We start from the raw sequence: 22,748 nt of genomic DNA on the forward strand, positions 1-22,748 counted from the left end.
CTTTGAATTTTAAATATTTTGGCTCAAAGTTGCACAAGTTCCACGCAATGGTTTGGAAAAACTTGAAGGAACATTGCAACACAGTCATATCTTGGGGGCAGGAGTTAATGTTTTCAAAATCATAAGAATGTGATCCAATTCAGTTAAATATAAAAGACATATACACAGATGACGGGGTTGCTAGTGTTGGATGAAATGCCTTGCAACATTTGTTATGAGTCTCTGCACTCTGAGTTCGAATACCACCAAAGTAAACTTTGCTTTCCATCCTTTCAGAATCAATAAAAATAGACCAATCCACAGTGGTGGCTAGGCAGTTCTGGAAGAATGTTAGATCTTGTGTCATTTGCTCCAGTTTTTTGCATTGTGTTCAAATCCAGCCATGGCCTACTTGGATTGTAGACTGAATTTGTTACCCAGTTTAATACTACCTCCTGATCCTTGGTTATCTTTAGTTGAGTTCATTGAGTAGCCAGCATCTGGGCCAGGTCTTCAGTCTAAAGATACCTCCCTCCCTCGTCTTGAAAGCCCTGTAAAGAGTCTGGGATACTGCCTTCCGACGTGACTAAAAGATAAAAAATTTTATTTTTTTAAGCGCGGTGCCACGAAAACTATAAGCTGCTCAAATGTTTATAAAATTATAGATATACATTAACAAAAATATTTAACTATGCTATTATAGTAAGCTTGTAGTAGCAAATTTTAAATTAATCTTAGTTGAAGGATATAATCTTATAAGTACATTTAACCGAATCAATAGCAAAATGTTTGGTAATTGATTACCTGTTTGAAATAAAACCACAAACATTTACGTTATATGCATATTTTAAAATCTCTTTTTCATCCAATATATTACAACTAAAATGTTCTATTTAAGCCTTGAAATTCTTTTAAGTTGCGGATCAAGTTTGCTGTGTTATGACAGTTATTTTGAAACCGGTACGCGCTATTGATCCTCGACATTCCCGTCAATGTTACAAATCGTGTTACACACTTCAAGGTTAGGATAAGAAGATTTACGTTGTTAATTTTTAGATTGAACATAGAATTACTAATTATGTCAATTATACGACAAAGTTCGATTGATTAAAAAATAAGCAACTTTACGACCGATTTTGTTGGAAATATGCGAATGGAAAGTAATTAAAAACAATGAACGTATTTGCTTATTCGCTTCGCATAATGATGTCCCACGTTCGATCTCGAATCGACCCACGCAATGTGAGTGGAATTGGATAAACGAGAACAGCGGAAGTTTGTCGGATGAATTGTACTTTTAATTAAAAGGCCCAGCTTTTATACAGATACTGTCATACTGAATATGTTCTTTAGTTTATTTTAACCATTTCGGCCGAGGCCATGATGGAAGAATACGTTAAAAAGAGTACAAATGTTTGAAGAATTCTCGTGCACGTATAATCCAATGAATGGGTAGTACCGTTGATCGAATGGAATACTCATCGACGAAACGGACGACGAATCAATTTACTTTTTAAATAAAAATCAATAAAACTCCGCGATATATTACTAATTCTATGCTAAAAATGTAGATATTTTTCCAATAAATAATATTCACTTCATCGCATAAACTCAAATGGAGACTTTTACTGGTGATTATAAATCTCTTAAAAATAAAGGAAAACCATTATAAATGTTCGTCCTAAAATGAAAAACAAAACTAATTTTTCCTTGGTCCTTTCGTATTTTACTCACTTTTCAGATAATTCAGAAACGACTTCAATATTGGTAGAAGTTACGCAAACCAGGTAAGAGTTCTGAATAGGAATTAGGAAAATGTGGAGAGTGTGAGAGAGAGAAACTGAAATAGTTAAATGACAATTCGTTATCTTATGAAAGTGAAGTCAACTCAAGAGGAAGCAAGACGGTTTAATAACAGTAGCTAGGTGCCCGGCCTCGAAGTATCGCAACCGACCGTTGCCATTGATAAAGCAAGCAGTCGGCCGACAATGTCTTCAGACAAATTAGCTGTCTTTTACTATTGGAGAAAGAAAAAAAATTGCAAGCAGCACCATCTTTGTCGTCTTTCCACACCCTCTATTTCTGTTGATGTGTTCTTGCAACATAAATAGTAACAAGTTGTCACACAAACTGCACACGCACACACATATATACATACATACATATATATATATACACATACATATATATGGTAAGCAAAGAGCTCTTTAATTGTAAGTTGTGGGGATCTGATATAATCATGAAACCAACATTAAAATAAGTAAACGCGAAATGAAAATATATTCGGAGCAATTTTAAATCGCACACACACATATACATACCAATCGATATTTTTAAATATATCTTTCTATTCACACAAGTAAACTTCCATTCAAGTGCACGATTGCTGTAACTGCACGTTTTTCTCCCACCCCTCTACTTTTGAACTGAAAAGGGATGCAAAAAAAATTGGTAAAAGAAAAAAGTTAACGGTATATAGGGAGACGACATATGCACGATTCAACTTAATCGTTATTCGCAGTATGAAATAAGTTTTAAACCAAGGTCAGAGGTGTACTGGAAAAACGACTTAACACATGCGCAGAGTAAATAGAAAGCTGATCTAATACTGGGCTCTATGCAGTTGATTGACGTCACCATCACTAGTTTTAACAAGAGAATCTTCTATTGTTTTCCATCTTAAACCATGTGTCTGCTCTCTGCTCATTCTTTCAACGCACCTTGATAATGACAGAATGATTGCGTCTCTAACAACCTTGTACAAAACTACATGTACACATTAAAAAATATATTACGTGCAACTGGTCTTCCTGTTTGATATATATATATATATCCCATATTCGCGTAATTTCATTTCAGTCGTTTTTATTCCACTTCTCCTCCAATTTAAGAATCGAAAGTATATTTATTATGCCAGCATTGTGAAATTTATCAACAAAGCCGGTTTTCAATTTAGTTGGGTTTATGCTAGATTGCCATCTAGCAAATCTTCACCAACAGCCATCACTTAATAATACCCACGTGTCAGTCTAAAAAATCTTATTGTGAACGTAAGTGCTGTTGGTTTATTTAGTTCATGTTATTTATTTGACTGTATATTTATGTCGCAACTTTCTTTTGGCTGTTAAAACGATTTTTCTTCGCTTCTTAAAAAAAAAAAAAAATCGATATATTTCTTTACTCCCTTCTTTCCCTCAACCACCCATATTTTCAGTTTCGTGTAAATGAAAGAGAGAAAAAATGCTTTCTTGGCAGACATAAAATTTCCTACATATGAAAATTTTGCAAGTAAAGTATGGATGATTTAAAGTATATCGTTTTTATACCTCTCAACGGTCGTCCCATCTTTAGCGTAGCCAAAAACTTCTTTCGTAGTTATTGAAGACATCTTTTTATGTAATGGGGGAAAATAAAATACTAATTCATTCACTATTTTATATGGAAGGAAGAGGGGGAAATCAGGGAGGTAAGAGCCGCCTTACATTATGCTTATTGGTATGGAAGCGGGCAAGACATTCAGTCATGTGATTTAGGTCACATGACTATACTTTTTCATCTTAATCTCTAACCCTTCTTTCTAAAATCATTATTACAATAGTTGCTAATTCTTTAGAAAAAAAAAGCTTTCTGCATTTACAAATTAGACTTATTCGCTTATTTTTTTGTTTATTATTTTGCAAAAAAGGCTACATTTTAAACTGACTGGAAGTTCTCTTTTTTTTTTTCAATACTTGAAATTTGTCTCCAATATAATATAATAGTTGCATTTAAGAGGGAAGAATAAGTGCTCAATAATTTTCCGCTCTTTCTACTGCTTCTTTTTCCTAACTGCCTGCTGCCTTCCCCCTCTCTCTGTAATTTCTTACAATCCTTCTCTTGTTATATTATTAGCGAAGTAGAAGCAGTAATAGTGGTAGTAGTGGTGGTTGTAGAAGTAGTAGCAGTAGGTTCCTCTGTTTCCTACATAGCAACGTGCAGCTGCTGCGAGAAGTGGAGGGTATTATCAGATCCTCAGCTCTCACACAGACACATACTGCAGCGTTGAGCTCGTTTACAACTTAAAAGTATTTAGCGTTAGTGAAAATGGCGGCTTATGAGGGTCATGTAGCAAAGCGTCAAAAAACTGAAAATAATGGATATGGAATGAACCAAGGAGGAAAAGTAAGTGCTAGTAGTTTTCAGCTCCTTTTTTGTTATTACTACTATATATGCATTCGTATTGTGTGCGTGATGTCTCTCAGTAGTAATTCTTTAACTAGATATATATATGATAAATCAATCAGTAATTGAATTGAAAATTACTCTTTTTCTTTGGACAAGAAAATAAACACGAAAATTTGAAATGAGGAGAAACTGAAAAATTTTAGTTTGTTTTCCTTTTTCTTGAAGAAATTTGCTAACCGGCTTATTTAGATAACCCTTTCGTTCATTCTATTTTTTAAATTGCCTGCGTATGGTTTCTTTTATTTTTTCCCTTTCTGATCTGTGGTTAAATATTATTTATCTGCCTTATGCTATATTTTATTTAAATCTGCTTCATCATATTTCAGCACAAGTAAATTGTTTTTATATTCATAATATATAAAAAAATTTGTGTATTTTTTTGTGTTTTTTTTTTATGACCGCATGGTCTTCGTGTGTTGGAAGAAGAAATGATGGCTACAGCTACATCATCTTTGAAATAGTGAAAGCAAGCTCTCTCGCTTATATTTCCTTTTTTTTTTCCCTTCCCTATGCATACATAAACAGTAAGAAAATATGATATGCAATACTGCATGCACGATGCTCTTCGTACTTAATTAGTGAAAGAAAAGCCACTCGTTTTTCTAACGACCTCATTATATTTCATTACAAAACAAAGACCGCTTTAAGGCTGTCATAGCTGCCCCCCCCCCTTCTTTCCTTTCTGCCGTCTTTTTCAATTTCTCTCCCTATTTGTGGCGATGACTAATATATTGCTGCTCCAAATAAAAAGAATTCATGAAGTGTTATTCATCATAATAATTGTAGAATTACTATTTTATTTTTTGCATTTCTTATTTATTTTCCCCATTTGTAGAATTTCTTTCAAAAATGGAACTGATACACATCTTGCACTTTAATTATTGATTTTTGTGAATTTCTTGTTATTGCATTTTTTTTGTTTAGTGAAATTATTAAGATATTGTCAAGACTACATTTTAATAATATGCTACAAACAATTAAATACATTAAATTTATATTTTTATATTAACTACTCTTAAAAATGAAAAAAAAATTTTTTTTTTAATTCCTGGATTAATTCTGTATAGAATTGTGGCAGTTTGTATATTTTATGGTTGAATGCAAATCTGTCCACAAACGTTGTGAAAGTGGCTGGCTAAGGAAATATGGAGATGGCATTAATGATCTGGTGGCTGGCTAGCAACACATCAGTAGCCGACTACTTGCCAAAGTAGTAGCCATGTTCATTTCACTTGTAACAAAAATAAAATCGATGTGACCTTTTTATTACTCTGTCCGGCCGACAGTAGTATGGTGCTTTTCATTTTCACTTGGAAGATGGGAAGATATCCAAAAAATAGTATAAATATTATGGTATAAAAAGGAATCGGTATTTATTAAAATTTAGGATTTTCTCCAAGCGCTGTTCCTTTAGCACTGTTATATAACATTAGTCACCTTTTTATTATAAAACTAGAATATTGAGATTATTAGAACAAAAATGCTAGGAATCTGTCACTCTCTCAACACACTTGTCTCCATAATTGTTAACCATTTATTTTCTATACCCATTAAAGCGGCTTAATTTAGTATGATATAAATTTACTATATATAGCCTATCATGAAGGCGCATTTGCCGATCCTCCCACTTTGTATTTTAAAAACTGCCGGGTTTCACTTAAAGGTCAGATCGTTTATGTTTTTTTTTTATTATCAATTCAATTAGTGCATATTCGATCATGTATAATATTAAAAAAAAAAAAAGCGTTGTTAAAAAAAGGTAAAGCTTTTTTTTCTTTTTTAAATAAAAAGAAAATCTAGACAGTCGAACTTCATTTCATTGATATAAATACTTTGTATTTATATGAATATAAACTTTATTAGACTTGAGTATTTTAAATCTATGAAATTGGTGTCCCGTACATAGGGTTTTAACCGTCAAAACTCCCCTCGGCTACTTTTCATTCACCTAATTGGCTGTTTTCGTCGCTTCACTGTCCTACCGAACATTCAATCTTCTTCCTCGTATTACAGCAATGCGCCTGCGCAAATCTTGGCTGTATTTCCTTAACTTTTTTTTTTTACATCCTCCCGCCCATCCCCATCTTCTAAAACGTTAATGGAGGTGGGATATACTATTTATAATTTCTGATTTATTGCTACTTTCCTTTTATCCTACTTTTCATTACTTCGTTCCGATAAGAAAGAAAAATAATGAATTTATAGTGTTTTGAGGATTTTGCTTTTATAAATTCATTGGTGAATGAATACGATAAACTGATTCTTGGTGCCAAAATATTTGGTTTGCTTCATTTTAAAATGAAAATCATTGTTCAGGTGATGGTGCGGAATCCAAATGCTACCATCGTTTGCAGAATGGTTGTTATTCTCTTGCTAAGAAACTTCAATTTGCTTCATGTTTAAAATATATTGAATTTATCGTCACCCGTTGCAAACGTAAAAATTTATGAGAAAAACTATCTAAATGCTATCGCTAATCTGATTACCTCATATATATATATTATATAACCAACTACGTTGTATTCCATAAAATTTTAGATTAAATTTTTACAGATTTACTTAACGTTATGTCGATTGATTTTATAATTTTATTTATATATCGATGGAATTTTTTTTAAACGGTTGTCTAATTAAATCGGTTAGGTTTTGATGTGAAACTCGGCTTCCTTCCAATTTATCGAATAATCAAATTTTCCAAAATTTTTGTGAACAATATACTGATATGAAGCATTTAAATATTGGACTTTTTTCTTTAATTTGACAGGATAAATTAATGGAAGATCCTCACAAACCATCACCATCACCCGTGGTGCATGTCCGTGGTCTGTCTGAGACTGTGGTAGAGCAAGATTTGGTTGATACCTTGCAAAACTTCGGGTGCATTAGGTAAGTTTATTGATATTTATGAGCCTTTCTGCTTTAAGGCTTCGCGTGTGATTGTGTTAATACTGTAAATGTTACATTCGTATACCAATCACTTCCCCCTCTCTATTACAGTTATGTTATCATGATGCCAAAGAAAAGACAAGCTCTGGTTGAATTTGAGGTGAGTTGAGCGATTTTACTAAATCCATTGGAAATATTGAAATTTGTATTTGTTGATTAGATGGTATTTTATCATTCATCAAATTGAGTTATATTTTTAATTTTTTTTTTTTCATATCGTGTATATTTAATTGTGAGGAAATTATTTATTATTGTATAGGATATAGCCGGAGCGACTGAGTGTGTGAACTATGTTCAGTCCAATCAACTTTATGTTAGTGGTCACCCTGCTTTCTTTAATTTCTCTACCAGTCAGAAGATCCAGAGACCAGGGTAAGCTTTATATATATTTTAGAAAATATCGGGTCTGTTTACTGTGGGTATAATTTCATAAAGATGATTTAAGGCCACTTAAAAGTATTGTTGTAAATAACAATGTATTTTGTTAAAAAGGGGTACAGAAAAACTACATATTTTACAAGTTTAATATATATATATATATATATATATAATCCATCTCTTTTGTTTGTAGTGGCCCAGAAGATATGCGGACTGCAAACCATATTTTGCTCTTTACCATTTTAAATCCACAATATCCGATCACTGTGGTATGTAACCATTTTAATATTTTCTATTCTAATTGGGCATTTGTTTAATAACCATTACAAATATCTTTGTATTTAATTTTCCAGGAAGTGATGCATACAATCAGTTCTCCATATGGGCAAGTACAAAGAATTGTTATCTTCAAAAAGAATGGTGTCCAAGCAATGGTTGAATATCCTTATTTTACAAAGTGAACATAGCTTTCAATAAATTAAAATTAACTATTGGTTGTTTGCATTCTGACTTTAAAGGCACTTAATTCTCTTTATTTACTTGCATAAAGCTAATGTTACTGTTTTCACTGGAATGAGTTTTTTCCACTGTTGTACTGTTATGATTAAATGCTTGGGGTGAATTTGTATAAATTGTTAGGTAAGATGCTTATTTGATAGGGCCATTTGTAAAATAAATATCAATTATTTTTAGAAGTTCTTTGACATTTGAGAGTTTTTACATTGTGTAATGTGTTCATATGCTGAGTGCACAGGACAAAAATATACTGACATTTATTAAACTCTAATAGCTGGGTATTTGCTAAGAACTCAACAATCCTGGCTGGAGGCAGGATTTCAACTCAGCCAAATCTGGTAATTTAACCCAAGATAAAGGCAAAGTTGGCTTAGACAAGATTTAGACCCAAGTGCAGTTGGACAAAGTATTTTAGTGATCACTGTAGCAACTCTGTTAATTTGACGTTTTCTCTGTGTGTACGCATTACTGTGTTATTTAGAAATTGGAAGTCCATTTGCATGATTTCAGGTTCAATCTCAATGCATAGCACTTTGTGCAGGTCTCATTTTCTGTAGCCCTGTACTGACCAAATCCTTGTGAGTAGATTTGGTATTGCTGCAGAAATTGCAAAAAAGCCTGTTTGAGTGTAATGTTTGTCTCTGCTTCTTTTGACATCACTGGTAGTTATTATACAAGCAGTATTATTCATTTCCAATTTGCTGTGGAAACATGTCTGGCTACAGGAAAATATTACCGTGTTTGGAAATCAGGAAGATCATTCTGCTGTAGAAAATCAACCTCAGTAAACCGACCCATGCGGGCATAGGAAAGTATGTTAAAATAGCACAATTGTTTTATAAAATGTATATTTTGTAGTTGGTATTCCTTAACCATTCGTACATTTGAAACTGTTGATCAAGCAAAACGTGCAAAGCAGGCTCTGAATGGTGCAGACATTTACTCTGGTTGCTGTACACTCAAGATTGAATATGCAAAGGTAAATTTTCAAGTTTTGAATTCAGTATTAGAAAATATATTCACTGTTATAGATCTTGCTTCAATTAATTCTGAAATTTTTAATTGGTTAGCTTTTGAAAGTGAATTTAAGTTTCGATGTTTCATTTGTGGGTAAGTACCCTCATTGCAGGATTGTTTGTGTTGTGATTCATTCAATGCTTTTGCAACTTAGGGTGATTATCAGATATGTCGTGTAAAGAATTTTGTTTTAAATATATTACGGTCTAGATTTTTGTTCTTAATAAATTCAGTTCAATGGGTTTTTTAATTTGTTTTTTTTATCAGCCTACAAAATTGAATGTTGTCAGAAATGACAATGAAAGTTGGGACTACAGCAATCCTTCTCTCGGTAAGATGCAATTTTAAACATTTTAAATTTGATGGACACCAGCACTCTTATTTTCCTTTCTAGAACTGGTGGTAATCCTGGTTAACATACGCACTATCCAGTTGAAAATGACCGTAACTTGCTTAATTCTAACCTATTTAATGTTTCAATATTGCAAGCCAAAGGCATGGCTGTAGTTTTAATGTAACAATAGTTGCTACTAACATACTCTTTCTTAAATTAGCACTAAGCAACCAAAACAATGAAATTATTTGTTATCTTGGTTCCTTAGTGATGTCTTCTGGTCTTGTTTAGAGTAATTCTGTTCTCTTGTTGCTTAATTGGAATAGTTTGCGAGTTTTTCCTTTGATTCCATAAGGGTGCTAGTGAACAACAATACCATTACATTTTGCAGAACTTAGGGAATCTGTCACCTTTGTTTAGCAGATAGCCCAGTGATGGGAAATCTGCTAGTCAAATTTCTTTAATTGGTGTAATTTTTAATGGAATGGTTTGGTTGTGGTATACTAATAAATTATTCTAAGGTAGGTGGTTTTAAATTTGGCCATGGGCTTCTTCAGTCATTAACTTTAAATTATCTTTCTATTGTTTGTTAGTATCTTTTTGAGGAGTGGTTATTAGGGGAGGAAAAATGCATGCATACAAATACAAACAAGTGACCATTTCAGATAACATACAAAACATTTGTCTCAGTCATATTGAAACTAAATAAACTTTCAATTACAAAACATTTTATATCGTATCATAGACTTAACATTCCAAATTTCGTTACAAAACATGCACATTTTATGAAGCACAATCATCTGTATTCTCAGTAAATGAATTAAAATGATCATGTGCTGGCAGGGAACTACTATTGTCTGAAAGATGGTAGTAGGTTAGTGCCCAGTGAAACCACTTGTTTGTGAAGTTATTCACTTGTTTTATTCTGCACTAGCTTTTTACATTCAGCCAAGTTGTTAAAAGTGATTTCCCCCTTATTTTTTTTATATATATATTTTGAACATTAAAAAAATCTTGCCAGCCCTTTTTTAAACAGTTGATTATGAAGCAAGTTGTTTGCTGTCTGAGATGCCATCCTTTCCAAAATCCCCAACATGAAGACAAGTCATCCATCTTGAGAAAATCCATTTGAGAACAAACTTTAAAATCATTACACTAACATTTGGGTTTTTATTAAACCCATTAAAACAAGTCAGCCACATACAACGTAGAAAAGAAGTGGACATGTTACCTAATATTCAGAATTTGTAAATGTTCCACCTTTCTATCCAGCAAAAATTACAAACAGAAGCTGCTATTCTACATCTAGAACAATAGAAAAAGTTGCAGAATAAATTCAAGCACAGAAAGATATCAACATCCACATTACTCATCTGACCGTCACAGGTCACAGACTGGAGCATTCTCCACCTGCAGACAGACTTCCCATACACAGAAGAAGCACTATTCAGTCAGTCAGACAAGTACATCAACCAAACTTAAAATACAATATCATCACCACCACCATCACTACCAAGCAGATACTCACCACCGCACAGAACAAAACATAAAGCGGCCAGGTCCACACAAGGTGTCACTATACCCTGTAAACCCATCCATCTGTCTGACTCCTACGCTTGTTTGCCTTCCTACAACCAAGTCTGGTTAGTTTACTGACCTGTGATTCTGTGTGCATTATACAGGGTGTAGGCCAGTGCAGGCTCGGCCCTCCTGCTACTACTACTACTACTGCTGGATGAGGAGGAGGAGGAGAATGTGAGCAGCATCGTGTTGATTGAACCATATCAGGCTCAACTACTTCATTGACCAACAGCTACTTCTGGCTTTAACCAAATCACCATGGCTCCTTCCATTGCTGTTATCTCACCAGAAAATCAACTGGTAGATTTTTTATTTTTCTCCTTATTTTCCAGGATGTCTTTTATTAAAAATAATATTTATTTTTTTTAATATTTAAGTTTTCCATATATCTATTATACATTTCCTGTTTTTCCTTTTGGATTACTAATTTTCATTCTCTGAAGCCATTTAAGATATTGGCTTGCTTTCAAAAAATTGACATTACCATCTAACATTAAAACAGAAAAGGTTAGACTATAATGAGATATTTATTTCCTTCAATTTAATATTTTCATACATTAATCTTTTATAATGCTGGAACGTTTTAGAGCAAATGGAAGAAGTGTAGTCATCATTTGATTACCATACGCTGACTGACTGACTGCTGCTGCTATCACCAGTTTTGTGTTTTTAACTGCAACAAGTAATAGTTTGGAAATACAAGAAAATTCAGTTTGTGTACAGAACACTGCATCTGGTTTTACTGTATTGAAAAGATAACTAAAATATTTGTACTCTAGCAAGATCTGTACATTTTCACAAACACACGTAGGCTGATTCTAAGTAGTGTAAGCAGAATAAACCCAGTGAAATGTTGAAAATTTACATTTATTACATTACATCTAAATTGCTAGTTGAAAACTATTCTAATTTAAAAATTTTTTATGCATAGGTAATTAAGTGTAATGTGGATCAAAATAATTTAAAGTAATATATGCAGTGACTGCTCAATCATTCCCTACCTTCCCCCATACGATTACTTCGATGCTGATCCATTGAAATCTAAATCTAATAATCTCAGGCATCTGACAAACTTTCCCTATTCCAAATATTTGGATTTAATTTTTTGTATTTTTGTAAATATAAAAATTTCACTTGGACTTCTTCACATTCAATGGGTTTCACTTTTATTAAATGAACTATGAATTGAGAACTCCTTTCCATTTATTTTTTAAAATGTATGTATACCAAAAAAAAAAATGCATTAGTTTATTTTGCTGGGGTGAGTTTTCCATCCACCTCATTGGTAAGTTGTGTAGAAAATTGCCAGTTATGTTTTGTTTTTGTGTGTGGGATCATGTGTTGATTTTTTTTCTTCTTCTTCCACTCCCTTTTCTGTGTCGTACATAATAGTCCAAACCACTGTAGTCAGATTCCCAGGCTGTAGTGAGTTACTTTCCTTGTACAGAATTGATATTTGCCGGATCTTGCAACTGGGCTTTTTTTTCTTCATCCACCTCTCCTCTCCCTTCACCACAGGACTTTTAAGAGAGATTACTACATTCTTGGAATGTAGATTTTCTTTCTGGAGGACACACAAAGCAAGCTGTTTTATTACATAAGTGCATGAACTGGTTAAATTTTAAAATTCCTTTGGATATATTAACATTTTTTCTTAAGGTGTAGGTGAGGTTGAAATAGTTCGATTTATGAGAATGCACAACTTGTGCTTGATTTTATATATTCATACATTATCTCTGGTTTAGCTAATTCGCTTACTAAATCTGCAAATTAACTCTTCCCATTCATCTTAGTTTTTATGATATTAACATTTTAACGCGTTTCCTAATTTACGGGGGGTTTTAATTTCTTTTTTTTTTTTCTCTCATTTCTAATTTACACTAAAGCTTTGTTTCATAATGATTCAGATTGAGGAGTTAATTTAGTTAGATTTACATTGCCACATTTCCTGAAAGTTATTCAAATGGTTGGTAATTTATGTTGACCAATCTTGTGCCAGCCAAATTCTTAGTAATTCTTTCAGCTGAGAAAGTTAAAACCATAGTATACTAAAAGGCAACAGCAGTCAGTTAATCTGCGGTTTGTTTGGCAAACTAGTAACTTCACTGTCTGCCGCTTTCCTTGCTTGCTCTGAGACTTATCTCACCTGTGTCACTTTGTTTCAGGTAAGAGTCCTGTGGTTGCTAAAAATCAGCCTTTGCTGCAAGATCCGCGCTATGCACCAGGGCCCACTCCCTATGGTGAGTGTCCTCAATCACCAGGTGAAGTATTGTTCTAAAGCTCCATTTTCTTCTTAGTTGTTGTCACATCTCATAATGCTCTAGTTTTGAGTTGCATAATATTTAAAAATAGAGCTTCTCTATCTTTCTTGGTTACTAGAATTTATTTTAAGCAATACCTCTCTTTTAAACATTTCGGTGCCAGTTTTCGATAATGAAAAGTAGTGTCCTGTATAATGCAGAGTGCTACTTGGTCACAAGTGTATTGAAAGTGATTGAATATATGCGTTTTTAAAAAAAAAATTCTTTTTTTTTTTTTAATTATCTAAAAATTGCTATATGGCAACTATTTGTGGTTATCTGTTGGTGTGAGTTGTTTACTGTGAAAATGCTTGTTGAATGGCATGGCAGGCTGCTGTTATTTTTTCAATATATCTTGGCCTTATGGGCCGTTCTCCAGACTTCTTTCTATTAGTGCAGATATTTTCTTCAAACTGTCTGCATCCTTAAACTATATTACAATGTAGGTTTTAACAATCATTTAGTCCCTGTGTGATATTTTTCTTCTCCATTTGTGGATTTGGTATCTCTGGTTGGTTTTCAAACTATAAAACATACAGCCTTTATGTTGTAGCTAATTGACCTGAAATAATTTTTGGACCCCTTGTCCTGTCAAGCTTGTAATTTTCTCCCCTCCCACTTAGTCTTTTTACCTTCTATTAGAGTTAGCAAAATGTATTGAATCTTGCATTTTTTAAGATTTTTTTTTAGCAACCATTTAAGATGTTTTCTCCAAATTGAAGAAAATAAAATGTAGTTAAGGGTTAAAGTGAAACAAATTTTAGTATTCAGATTGAAAGACAAGTAATTTTGTACAAAAATGAATTATTAGCACCATTTCATATTACATTATTTGCTTGCTGAATTTAATTTATTCACATTGTCATCCAATCATTAATTCTTATACTCTAATTTGCCATAATGTTGATTTGCTTCATTTTATTCATTTGTTTATTTTTCATATCTAAAGAAGTTGGACTCTTGGGTAATTTGCTTTTTATTTTTTTTTTTCTTCTTCCTCCATTTTGTCTTGGATGATTGCTTTTCTAGTGCTTGCTAGTCGTGTCATCTAAGATGTTGTAAAGTTACTGTTGTGCTACCTAGTATGTTTTGACTTAACTATACCTTTGGCTGGCATTAACACTTTCAAAATCTTTCTTGGGTTGGGCAAGATATAGTTAGCATTAAAATGATAGCTTTTCTTTTTATGAGTGTCGTCTTCATTGTTTTTGTATTGTGTGTATATATATATATCTATATATATAAATATATTAAATGTGGCAGCTCTTGTACTGTTTGCCACCCCCTCAGCTTATTGGCTCTCTCACACCTATATTCAAATAAATATGGTACATATTCTTTTAGATACATACATACATGCATAAAATATAAATGGAAATGGGTTTTTTTATGAATACAGCTGCTCTGGTTCTTTTATGTTTGAACATGAAAGTGAATTCAGAGAGAAAGTTGGTATTGATATTTTAAAATGTTTGGTATCAGCTTATGAGATTGTTTTTTATATAAACAAAAAAATTACTCTTGATATTAAAACTCTTTGATTGAGTTTGCCCTCTTTTGTAGATCTATTAAGAAATGGAGTTTTTCTCTGAAGTGTTTTAAATTATTGGATTGTTACATATGTGCAAATTTTGAGTTTTACACTGTACATAGCTGAGTGAGCCTACTGTTTCTGCAAAAATTTTATTTAGTATTGGAAATGTTTTCGTATAATGGCTGATTTGGATTTTTTTTTTATTTATTTATATATATACATATATATATATATTTGAAATTGTCTACTTCTGCAAAAATAGTATAAGTGTTGAGATAAACTAATGGCTGCCTAAGCCCTGAACATAATACTTTGATAATGATTGTTAGGAATTTCCTACAATTAAATTTGGGAGATTTATGCTGTAAATAATGCTTTGATTGTTATTGTCTTGCCAATCGCTCCTTCATTTTTGATTGTTAGTTTAAACCTAATTTGCTAATACTTTTTGCATTAGTTTTCATATATTACTCTCTTGCTTTCACTCTTCATACACATTATGCCTCTAATTTTCCTTGCATGCTTTAACAAAACATTTCATTCAAAGCACTTGTATAGTGATTAGCAACTAACTATTTTCCTTTATATTTTATGAATAAATAGTATGGTTCATGCTACTTAATTAAATTTAAGGGAAAATATTGCTAGTCAGTAGCAGAATGCAAATAATTTAGGACTCTGACTTTATTACCTGCTAAGATTATCATAAAATGGTTGCAAGTTAGTATTAACAGCACATTTAAAATATTTGGTAAAGCTGTTAAGACAGAAATTAAGTTGCAATGAATATTTTTGCCTTGGGATGGAAACTCAATCTCAACAAAGCTACTAACCTGCGATTCCATTTGGTAAGCAGTGTAGTAAACTTGTAACTTATTACTAAACTTCTTCAAAATCTTATATCGAATAGGCAGCCTACTCATTAAGGAATATAGTCACAAAAGTGTCAACTAAAAAGTTTGGTTGTATTTTATTTTCTTAAATTTTGTAGAGCAGTAGGGGTGTTATTCATTATCATATGATTGTCAACTGGCATGCCAACAAGTACACATACTTTAATTGAAGAAATTTGAATTTTCTGTTCCTCTTTATTAGGATGATGGCTATGAAATAATTTGTAGTGTTACTTATGTGACTCATGGAAATTGTTTTTAATCATTTGAGTCTTGGATATTTTGATTTGATTGCTACAGAAATTGTTCTTATCATGTAATAAAGTTTTTATTTTTGTTTATTTTATTTGAATTAGCTGTTGCAGAATTTTGGATCATAATTTAATAGAAATGTAATTGGAATTTTTGGCTGTGGTTTTTACTGCTTTTTTTATTTTCTTGCCATGTTTTCTCATGCTATAAAGTTGGTTGTTCTGTAATTTCTACATAAATTTATCTTCAATTATTTTACAATGGATCATTATATTGAAAGCTAATTAAGTGTAATTTGAAATAATTTTTAATATCATTAAACTACTTATTAATATGCAAGATATATGAAAGTAATCAATTTGATGCTATTATTTGTTTTAAATTCAAATTTTAGGGAATCATCCAGATGTGCGAAGAGGTGGTGGTGGTGGTCCTGGAATGGGTCCTCCACCTGGTGGCCATGGCGGTGGCTATGGTGGGCCAGGTCCCATGTATGACGGTGATAATTATGACAACTATTGTGGTGGCGGAGGAGGGGGCAGAGGTGGTTATGGCATGCAAACTGAGCGTTATGGACCAGGCAGCACTGGAATTCTTGTAAGCTTTCTTTACATGTTAACATTAATTTCACTTTTTTCATTTTCCCCCCCAACAGCCCACACACAAGTGCGTAGTGAATCACACATTCGCTTCCTGCTTTAAAATATTGAAAAACTGTTCAGGCAAGTTCTTAAGAGTTTAGAGCTGTTCGTGATAGATTTTATTAATAAGTTCTTATTCTCTGATTCTGTTAAGAATTTCTTGTGGTCCATTTCAGTATTTGTCCATTCAGGATAAGCATATTGGATGACCGGTATGCTTTTGTGGGTAGCTTTTCGAAAACGAATTCAAACGAGAGTACTCAGAGAGTGTAAACCTCTGCCAAAACAACACCAACATCCTTTCAATGATTAGCTACAGAAGATTTTTAAGATGGGAGTATCTGAAATAAGCTTACTCTCACAAACGAGGATAAAAATGAGCCCAACCGTGTTTAAAAAAATCCAGAACCCTTGTCTGGTTCCTGATCAATCCCAATGGTAGTCAAGAAATATGAAGATGACTGTAGAAAATTTAGTAACTATCTAACACAAGCCAGTTAACAATTTCACCATTCAAAATAGTTACAGCCTAAAGGGAGATAATTGAGAAGGACTTGAAAGTTAATGTAAGCTCGTAATCATGTAAAGTAGATATAACATAATCCAGAATCCTTGTCTGGTACCGGACTGATCCTGAGATTTACTTGGTTTGTGCCAGCCACGAGGCCAAACATCCCTGAAAGTGTCATCCAAATCCATCCTGCTGTTCTTGAGATATCTTGTCCGTGGACAAACAGCATGACTGAAAACAATACCTTTGCTAAGATGGAGGTAATGAACTCAAAGTTTTTTTTTTTTAATTCCTAATTGTCACCAAGCCATGATTTACAGTACTTTGTTGGATGTTATAGGTATAGTCAGTCTGCTGGAAAGATTCTTTAGTATTAATTGTGGGCATTTATGTAACTGTGCTGACTCAGTATGTTCATATTCGGTCTTCATTTTGTAGTTTTCAATGGCAACATGTTTCAAGTTATTCATTGCTTTATTGATTTGGAAGTTGTTTATGTAGGCACTTATCAAAGATGTCCCATTCTGTCTTTCTTCCCAGACATAATGGAATCTATGTGTATATCACAGGATAGAGGGTTTTCTATTCTGTATATAAAAAAGTTTGGCTACTTTTTCTGGCAGGTCATGTAACACATACAGGCTCTGTTGTTGGTCAGTCTCAGTAATGATTTAGCTGTTATTTAGCCTCGAATCCACCCTAATACAGCAAACCCATTATCAGACAATCCAGCCTTCAGCAAACCGTCTTTTTAGGGATAATCTAGGACATTACATGCTATGGGCGTGTGATGTCGTTAGGGGGTTACTTTGGTTGCTATTTTTAGTGTGTCGATCAACCAGGTAGAGGCTCCTTCATTGGTTTGTTTGTGTGATGAAATTTTTTTTACACGTGTAATGTATATATCATTGGCAGAATTTAGTTAGTCAAGAGCTGAAAGTTTCATGTATTGGCACTTACCAAACACGAATTTGGCTGTTGTTACTCTGTGACTTCTGCCTATTATTAATGTGTGTGCATGTATGGATATATTTATATAGATAGGCACAGTCTCATATATGTTGCTATAAAAGCATCTCTGGTTATTAAAGAAGGGTTCTGTTGATTCATTTTGTCAATGGACCCAGAAGTTGTTCGCAAATAGTGACAGTAACTTTCTTCAGCTGAATACATCATCGTTTAACGTCCGCTTTCCATGGACGGTTCAACTGGGGTCTGGGAAGCCTGAAGGCTGCACCAGGCCAGTCAGATCTGGCAGTGTTTCTAAAGCTGGATGCCCTTCCTAACGCCAACCACTCTGAGAGTGTAGTGGGTGATTTTATGTACCACCGACACAGGTGCCAGACGAGGCTGGCGAACGGCCACGATCGTATGGTGTTTATGTGCCATTGATTGGTTAAAATTACCCAAATACAACTTTGACACGAATTAACTTCTAAGATACAAAAATTGTTTTTAGAGAAAATCTTAGATAAGCTGTGTCAATTCTTGTTACAGGTTCCTTGTGCATTCTTATTACAGTATGAGGGGGTTTTTTTAGTCTGTGTATGAACAACTCAGAACTTATTTAGTTCTTTTTACTGTTTCCAATTTAACTAAGTTTATGGGTAAACTGCATTTGGAAAGAGCAATTGTCGTTAATCTGATTCAGTTGCACACCTTAAGTTTACTTATTGATTAATCAGGTTCTGTGGCTGCAGGTAGATTGAGTTTGAGAAAGTGCTAGCATTTGACATTTTTTGTGTTGAAAGGTTTTAAAAGTTTTGAGTTTGTTCTTTAAAGTATATACTTTTTACTTCCAGGATCGCTATGGTGCTCCCCCAATGCCACCTTATGAAGATCCTAACTCACGTATGATGGGGCAACACCCAAGTGGTGGTGGAGGTGGTGGTCCTCAACAAGGAGCAGTACTTATGGCTTATGGCCTTAATATGGATAAAATTAACTGTGATTCAATTTTCAATTTGTTCTGCCTTTATGGTAATGTTGTACGGGTAAGTTATGGTTGTTTTTGTTTTGTTATTCTTTCACTAGAAGAAATTTTTCTTAAACTACAAATTGTTTGCTTGAGATAACTTTTTCTTTTTTCTTTTATAATTAGATTAAGTTCTTAAAGAGCAAAGAAGGGTCAGCAATGGTCCAGATGGGGGATAATCAAGCAGTGGACAGAGTCATTCAGAATCTCAATAACTGCTACTTTGTTGGTAAAAAGATACAACTGGGGTTAGTATTTTTCATTCACTTAATACATTCTTTTTGGCTACTGCTTCTATAAAGGTAGCATATTTTGCCAGCTATGTTTTGTCTAAATTTGGTTTAAGTGTCTTGCTGCATATAATGATTCTTCAGTAAATCAAATTATTTGTCAAATGATTATCTTTGCCACAGTTTTATTAGTGGGAAAATAGTTTGTTTTTTTTTCTTCTTCGGAAAAATTGGCAATTATCTTCATGTATATTTTTCTTTCTAATACAGATATTCTAAGCAGGCTTTTCTGCAAGATGTTCCTAATCCACATACTCTTCCAGATGGATCTCCATCATTCAAAGATTTCATGGGTAGCCGAAACAACCGTTTCACTAACCCAGAAGCTGCAAGCAAGAATCATATCCTTTTTTAATTAATCTTACATCATTAGATAACTTATATGCATTGTGTTAATATTCGATGTATATAGTAACTCATTTTAAACAATTCAAAATTTGGGTGGGGGTGCATTTAACTTTCTATTACTAAAACAGGATGGAAATTTAGAATAAATTCAGTATAACAGAAACAGATAACTATTTGTCGAATTATGTTTTCTTGTAAATTGTACAAATGTTCACAGCTTTAATTTTTGAGTTTTGCTTGGAATCCTTAACATACATCAAGTATTCAAGGGCCTGCTAAAGTACTACACTATTTCAATGCTCCACCCAATATAACAGAGGATGAAATCTGTCAGGTTGGTTATAATTATTTGTTTTTAGTCTTTGCTGTAAGAGAATGTTAAGTTCTTCAATAAATTCCCATTCTATTTTGTACTAACTGTGCATATTTTTTATACCAGGTGTTTACAGATGCTGGAGCAAAGAGTCCTGTAAGGATTAAACAGTTTCCTTCCCGTAGTAAGTATTTACTTTGTCTTTGTGTTTTCTCTCAGCTCAGCTGTGGTGCCAGGTTTAGGCTTATTGTCTCTCTCTGACCAGGTGTTTTTTATTATAGCCCCAGGCCAACCTAAGTCTTGTTAGTGGATTTGGTAGATGGAAATTGAAGGCCATTGTGTGCATATCTTTGTGTTTTCTCCCTCACTTAATAACCAGTGATGGTTTGTTTGCAGCACCATAACTTAGAGGTTCATATAAAACTGATAGAAAGTGCTAAGCTTTAAAGAATAGTATGTGGGTATTTTTTTTTTTTTGTTTTTTATATATATATATATATATAAAAAAAATTTATATATATATATATATATATTAAAGACCCTTCAGGTTAGTGTACTAGCATGGCCATGGTCCAGTGACTGAAACTAGTAAAAGATAGGGTCGGGAAGTTTAAGTGCAGTTTTCTTTACAGTGTTTGGTTTAATTTGCATCAATGTTAGCTGAATATTTTTCTTAATAGTTTTAATTTGTGTTTCAGCGGAAAGAAGTTCTACTGGGCTGGTTGAGTTTGAAACTAAAGCCGATGCTATTGAAGGCCTTGTGGCTTGTAACCATCAAAGTATTCCCAATCCTAGTAAGTTCAGTTTTCATGAATTTTTTTCAGTTTACACATAAATAGCACCCTTGCTTATTGTGTTTTATATACAGTGGTGAAGTAATGAACAGAGTACTATACACCAAGGGCCTCGTTCTATGGTATTTGTGAATTTAGACTGGTTTCATAAAGTAAGACATCAGCATAAGAAATTGTTAGATAAGGAGTTATACAATAAAATTTTAATATTGAAGGGTTGTGCAAATTCCTGGTTTTCTTTTAACTTAATATACATTAAACAGAATAAAATACTGGAATGTAAATCAAATTTACATGCACAGGATTTCTAGCTTCTGAACATATATGGAATGCCACCTTTTCTTCTGCATAAGGTTTCATTTTTACAGAAATCACTCCAAAGGAAAATGTAAAAAGAAATTAATCTAATGGTTTTGTTTCCTTGAGAGGACTGTAGCCAAATCTAACATCTTCCTTAAAGATGACTAAGAAAAGTATTTTAACTTTTACTCTATTCAGGCGTAAGTCAATGGAAAAGGTGAAAAGTCTCCAGAAGTTTGCAGCTCTCAGATATGTAAAATAGTGTAAATTTGTTTACATGGTGAAATCATGTGTTATCTCAAATGATATTTGCACTGATATTTTCCTTTTAAACACAACTAGGTTATTATAGTCATTTTTAGGCAGGTTGGCAACATTCGCTTGTGAAATTTTGAACCAGGTTAATATTTGTAATTAGTATGTGACATTGTTTACTGAGTTGCTTACAAAGGCTCAAGTGTGTAATTCTTATAGTAGTACTCTGATATGACTAAGCTAAACATACTTTCCTGACTTTTTTTTTCTTCTCCCTACCCCTGTTAGATTATTTTGTATCTCTAGGAATTCACCAGCTGTTTGTTTTAACTTACCCACCTTGCTTTTCTTTTTTTCCTTTTATGACACAGGCTCGTTACTTCAGTGCTGTCTTTCTGTTTTTGTTCATTTCAGATGGCAAGAATCCATTTGTCTTCAAGCTGTGCTTTTCTCAGACCCCTATAATGGGTTAAGCTGGGTCTCTAAATTTAGGAGATTGCAACCATGGTTGATATAAGCTGTATACTTAACCCATATATGTCTATTTGTCTTTATTGATGATAAAATGTCTAGAATCATATGAATTAAATGGAAGCAAGAGAACTCCTCACTCAGGCATTTTACTTCACCTCCTCATGTTCTCCAAAGCTATGTAGCTACCATTATTCATGTCTTAGTTCTTCTCATCATTCACATCATAATTAAAAAAAAAATTTAAAAAAAAGATTGACTCCAATTTTTATTTCCTCCTTTTTATTGAGAATACTTTAAATTCCTCATTTTTACATGTTTCATTACTGGGAAGTTTGACTTTGGGCTTGCTTTTGAGGTTGACAATGAACGTGGTAGCCCATTCTAATGTACTTTTCTTTTTCTTTTTTTTTAAGAATGTATCAAATATTGCTCTAGGTCCTGTCTCTGTTCCTGTCACTCATGAATTTATCATTTTAGTTACAATGTGTGTGTAATTTGTGCATGCACTGCTTCCTATTTATTGATGGCCAGCAAAATTTTACCATTCTAATGCTTAGTTTTTAACATCATCTAAACTTAGGTTAACATTCAGTTATGCACTGACTTCATTTAGTTCTTTGCCTGCCAGTATTAAAATAATACCCTTAGAACTGACTGCTGGGCAATTCTTTGAATAAACAAATTATAATTTTTAAAGAATGCAGCTTTTTTTTTTCCTCTCCCTTTATATAATTAATTGTATCTTGGAAATACGTAAAAGACAAAAATTTAAGTTTAATTTTCATTTTTTTAAAATAAAATGTATTTATGTAGTGCATTGTTACATGTTATTTTGTTTATCATATTGTTATCCTTCATTGTGCAGATATATGCATACTAATTTCCACTGTAGG

At 33.0% G+C, this 22,748-nt stretch overlaps 2 protein-coding genes across 9 annotated transcripts in view; one reads left to right on the forward strand and one right to left on the reverse strand.

Annotated features, from left to right (window-relative positions):
• Positions 1–3,501, reverse strand: part of LOC115212933 (galactose mutarotase) — a 136,280-nt gene extending 132,779 nt beyond the window's left edge. The window contains exon 1 of the mRNA XM_029781772.2: positions 3,306–3,501. Coding sequence (XP_029637632.1) covers positions 3,306–3,367 — 62 coding nt within the window. The 5' untranslated portion in view covers positions 3,368–3,501. The remainder of the gene's footprint in view (positions 1–3,305) is intronic.
• LOC115212931 (heterogeneous nuclear ribonucleoprotein L) lies at positions 2,582–22,547 on the forward strand. 8 transcript variants are annotated; one of them, XM_029781769.2, is made up of 18 exons: positions 2,582–3,029; positions 6,968–7,089; positions 7,201–7,249; positions 7,409–7,521; positions 7,721–7,796; positions 7,881–7,966; positions 8,926–9,022; positions 9,328–9,391; positions 13,141–13,236; positions 14,225–14,239; positions 16,349–16,551; positions 18,909–19,100; positions 19,208–19,329; positions 19,582–19,712; positions 19,980–20,053; positions 20,159–20,216; positions 20,731–20,826; positions 21,796–22,547. In XM_029781769.2, exons 2-18 carry the CDS (start codon positions 6,977–6,979, stop codon positions 21,852–21,854), a joined length of 1,644 nt encoding a protein of 547 aa, XP_029637629.1. In that variant the 5' UTR covers positions 2,582–3,029; positions 6,968–6,976; the 3' UTR covers positions 21,855–22,547. The 8 variants fall into 8 exon arrangements, with proteins under 8 accessions (XP_029637629.1, XP_029637625.1, XP_029637627.1 ...); XM_029781765.2 differs by lacking the exon at positions 2,582–3,029 and adding an exon at positions 3,741–4,140 and having other exon boundaries at positions 21,799–22,547; XM_029781767.2 differs by lacking the exon at positions 2,582–3,029 and adding an exon at positions 3,743–4,140 and having other exon boundaries at positions 13,141–13,215.
• The last annotated feature ends 201 nt before the right edge of the window (positions 22,548–22,748 follow it).

The sequence above is a fragment of the Octopus sinensis genome, linkage group LG6, assembly GCF_006345805.1.
Source record: "Octopus sinensis linkage group LG6, ASM634580v1, whole genome shotgun sequence".
In the NCBI taxonomy this organism is placed as follows: Eukaryota; Metazoa; Mollusca; class Cephalopoda; order Octopoda; family Octopodidae; genus Octopus; species Octopus sinensis.